Here is a 4,140-nt window from a genome sequence, read left to right as displayed (position 1 = left end):
CAGTTATATGAGTGAATGAATCAGTTCCACCTCGCTTTTAATATGGATGTTTTATAATGTGCCCGATTATCATTTCTGGGAGAAAAAAAGTACGGTAACATCATTGCTGAAAATGAGAATTTTTCTGAAAAAGTAAACGATTTCAATAACCACCCCATTAGTAAACAATAACACTGGACATGCCAGTCCAGCTATTTATTGGAATTTATTCTTACTTAAATTCTGTTTGTAATCGAATCTTCATTATTCCAATGTATTAACATATCGGTTATAGTTACTAGAATCAATCATTCTTCATTTTTGTCAGTACTTATTCAATTGTCCTGAGCTCTTCGAATAATGAATAATTTTTCTGTAAAATATTAATTTGAGTAATGAATACCGTAACTAATCACAAATCCGTTGTGAATTGAATAACGTGCTATTTCATGTTTTTTGGAAATTCACTTTTGGATCAAAATTATGTTGAAAGAAGGAATTTTGAATTTTTCATGGTTCTCAATAATTTACACATTGATATTGTTCAATTTCTTTCAAACATGGATAGGGGTTACTGATGAGCTATATAGTGCATATTATCAAAAAAATTAAATCACTCAAACTGGAATATTGTTACGCTAATAATAATTTATACATTCCTAAGCATAGACGTTACTCGTAACACATGCATGAATATTATAATGGTTTCCCCTCTCATCGATTCTAAAGAGTCGAAAAGACGACGAGCCTCATTTTGGATGATCAGAATAACAAATTTACTCAATTATCTAATAGTCTCAATTCAAGGCAGTCTTAGATTTTTTGGATCATTATTATAAGCAAATCACAACTCAATATCAACAATGACTGACAACTTGTAGACAAATGTATTACAATATCTGCAAGTCATTATTTATAGCGTGAAAATTGATTTACTGTAGTGAAGACATGTTGACAAGTAAAAATTGATGAAAAACGAATGTTTAAGCTGATGATTGATATGGAAGAATAAAACGAAGAGACACAGTGGAATTATTTATTGCTTGATGTATCTCAGCGGTTCTGTGCAGCCCCCACTGTTGCATCTAATTCATCCGATATGAGTCTCAGAATTGTCATTGTGAGTACTACGGTATTTAATCACATATAATATATTCACAAACAAATAGTATCTATAGTAGGCCTACCCCACCATTTAGTAAGTGAAGTTCAATTGCCAATGTTCCTCTTGCCTATACAGTAGATACGGTTTATATTTTATATGTGATTCAGTAGGTAGATAACTGCAGGCAATTGAATTATGAACCTCATTCTTATCCTCATTCTATGTAGAGCTGTAGGGAGACTTAATTACCTAGAATTAATAGTACCCTTTTTTATTTTTTTAGACACGATAGAGCAAGGGTCACACCACTATCAAGTGCCAATAGAGTACTAGTGTTATTTTATGTAGGCTTGTTGGCTTGGCCTTTCAAGTAGCCATATTAAAATGAATTATTGACCGAAGCGAAGCTGAGGTCTTAGTTTCGACTCGATCGGCTTTTGTATGTTTGTTTGTTTGTTTGTACCGCAGTTACAGTCGCAGTTATTGTCCGATTTGGATGAAATTTGGTATGCAAGTTTTTTGAAACAAGGCGCAGAAACGTATGTGTAACGATTTTTGATAAGACCTCCGGTTTTTTTTTTAATATTTAAAAAACAGTAGAATAACCTCAAAAGTATCTTTGAAGATACAGAAACTCATGTTCCTACTTTTTATAAGCACGATTTTTTATAATTGATTATTAGAGAAGTTGTAATATATGTTTATATTGTGAATATGGAGACGATATAAAGGTACCTCCTTGATAAGTCCGGTGTCCCTGCAAACAGTGTCTTTAGCACTTTCAATGGAGAAAATAATAGATGACATGGTTAAATCTTCACAATAATATACTGTACTTACTGGCCCTTCTCATTAGATTGAGTGTTGTATTCATGAGTGAGGTCTACTGTTCGCAGAACTACTAGTAAATATAGGAAGAGGTAGAACGTAATGAATGCTCAGTGATGCATTCTCTATGCTAGCTGGACCAGCATAAGCGCAACTACTTTTAATAAATAAATTAATATTATTGTTGATGTATTATTAATTTGAAGTCTGGACAAACATCAGTACCGGTATTTCCTGTTTCAACGTCAAATCAAGCGTATCAGACTATGTTCATGACTCATGAAATAAAGGTTTTTTAATGTAATTTTTTGACTAGTGAGAGGATTGGTTGATTTGTCAGGAGTGCTACCGCAAGGTAAGGTTTGAGGATACGCCACTGGACAGGCCGTTATATCAGGTAAATCACAAATCCATGTAAATCACATGGGTTCATATCAAAAAAGTAGGTAGGGTACCGTAGCTCAAACTATGTTTTATGAGACATTTTTGTCTGTATTTTGAAGAACCCCGTTGAGTCGAAATCTTGGGCTCATCACTTAAATATTTTATGTACCGTAGAGCTTTGATTGAAAGTGCTAGATACTATCATAGAAAAATAGAAACTAATGCCTAGTTCATGATATCGCCTAGTCACTGGCCAAGTGGCTTGTCAAGTCGCTACCCAAGCTGGTAAGCTTGGCTACGTTGGTCTTTCCATGCACACTGCAATGTGACCATTTGTGGATGCTCGGCTGGCCACTCGCCTTCGCTCGACAAGAATCGGAGTAAAGGCCAGTGAAGGTCAATGAAGTCGAGCGCTGGCGACATTAGTACGCATTGTGACGCATTTCTACGCAATAAGATAATGTATTCTCTATTAATAGTGTATTCTCTAATGTATCCTTTATTAGATAATTTATACTGGGGCGGCGGCAAATTTCGAAATATCAAGCGACGTTCTGAGTTTAGCTGATAGATAGTTACATGTTATTTCGAACCTTCAAATTATGCATAATGCATTTTTTCGTCCTCTACAATAAAATGAAACAATTTGTGACACATATGACTCTTGCGATTGTATGCCACATCCACATGAGTATGATATTGAACTGATTACTCCCTATCATCAATTCATTTCAGTTTGGTTTTCAACTCGAATTTCATCTTGCAGGTTCGTACAGCGTTCATCCTCCTATTTCTCCAGCAATCGTCTCAAGGATTCTATCGCAGAGACTGCGGATATCCATACCGATATCCTCCCTGTTACACTCTGCACTATTGTCCTTCTTATTATCATCAGGTCATTCTCAGCTGCCCACAGTGTGCTTGCAGCAATGATCATTATCCCAGACAAGAGTCACAATCTAATATAGGGACGTTCAGCGCACCAACAGAACATGGTATTTCAATGAAAAATACCGTAGATAATACGAAGGTGTCAATAATAGGAGATAGAAATCGTTTAAGCATGGCAACCAATAACATGGAATGGTGGGAATGAAACAAATATCAAGATATTGATTCATAATAATGTTTGCATCTATGTAAAAACTATGATAATATAATTTAAATATTTATGTTGATGGTGTTTCAAAAATAAATATGTATTAGGTATATTCATGTTATTTTTATTCAAGATGACCTTAATTTGCGAACAGTAATCGATTTTCTTTGAAACTGACATTTTCTATAAATAATGAAATCAATCCTTCCCATTTAACCTATGCTGACAGTTACTAAGTGAATCACCCTATAGACGCCGTCATCAAGTTATAAAATAGAAACAGGACAAAAGAAAATCCAATTATGAAATGTTTTGAGTAATACTTTGTCTGTCCTTACAGACAGAGCCAACCAGACAGGCACTGCTGTCAGGCACTCAGTCTTCCTTTAGGAAGGGTGCCGCATGAGGCTAGCTCTGCAAGTAGCTTAAAAATCACTTTTCTGTGGTTCGGAGCTTATCTAAAACTCCATTCATCCCTCATCATTTAATTGCTCTGCCATCCTGACCGCTGGCCTTCTGGACTTCAGCTCCCTTCTATATAAATACGGAATGTCCTGGTGGATTGGGCATATGCATGGTAGATCCTCCTACACAATCTAATGTCTAGTACCTGGCTGAGCTGAGAGAGTCCATACAACGTCCTTCTAAGCCTCTGTTTCACACATCGAATATGGTGAACCCAACTCAAGTCGAAAATAGCCCCAAGAAATTTGTATCGGTCAACTCTCATGATTGATCCACATGT

At 35.6% G+C, this 4,140-nt stretch overlaps 1 protein-coding gene across 1 annotated transcript; it reads left to right on the top strand.

Moving 5' to 3' along the window:
- The first annotated feature begins 706 nt into the window (after positions 1-706).
- On the top strand, positions 707-3,505 carry LOC111052677. Its single transcript, XM_022339425.2, has 2 exons — positions 707-1,099; positions 3,063-3,505. Exons 1-2 carry the CDS (start codon positions 1,079-1,081, stop codon positions 3,390-3,392), a joined length of 351 nt encoding a protein of 116 aa, XP_022195117.1. The 5' UTR covers positions 707-1,078; the 3' UTR covers positions 3,393-3,505.
- The last annotated feature ends 635 nt before the right edge of the window (positions 3,506-4,140 follow it).

The sequence above is a fragment of the Nilaparvata lugens genome, chromosome 11 (genome assembly GCF_014356525.2).
Source record: "Nilaparvata lugens isolate BPH chromosome 11, ASM1435652v1, whole genome shotgun sequence".
NCBI classification, from domain to species: domain Eukaryota; kingdom Metazoa; phylum Arthropoda; class Insecta; order Hemiptera; family Delphacidae; genus Nilaparvata; species Nilaparvata lugens.
Note: the sequence above shows the minus strand (reverse complement) of the source record. Positions and strands in the feature narration are given on the sequence as shown.

Coding starts and splice junctions, on each gene's coding strand:
- LOC111052677 (XM_022339425.2), top strand. CDS start 1,079: ATGAGTCTCAGAATTGTCATT. Junction 1,100..3,062: donor TGAGTCTCAGAATTGTCATT/GTGAGTACTACG, acceptor TTCATCTTGCAG/GTTCGTACAGCGTTCATCCT.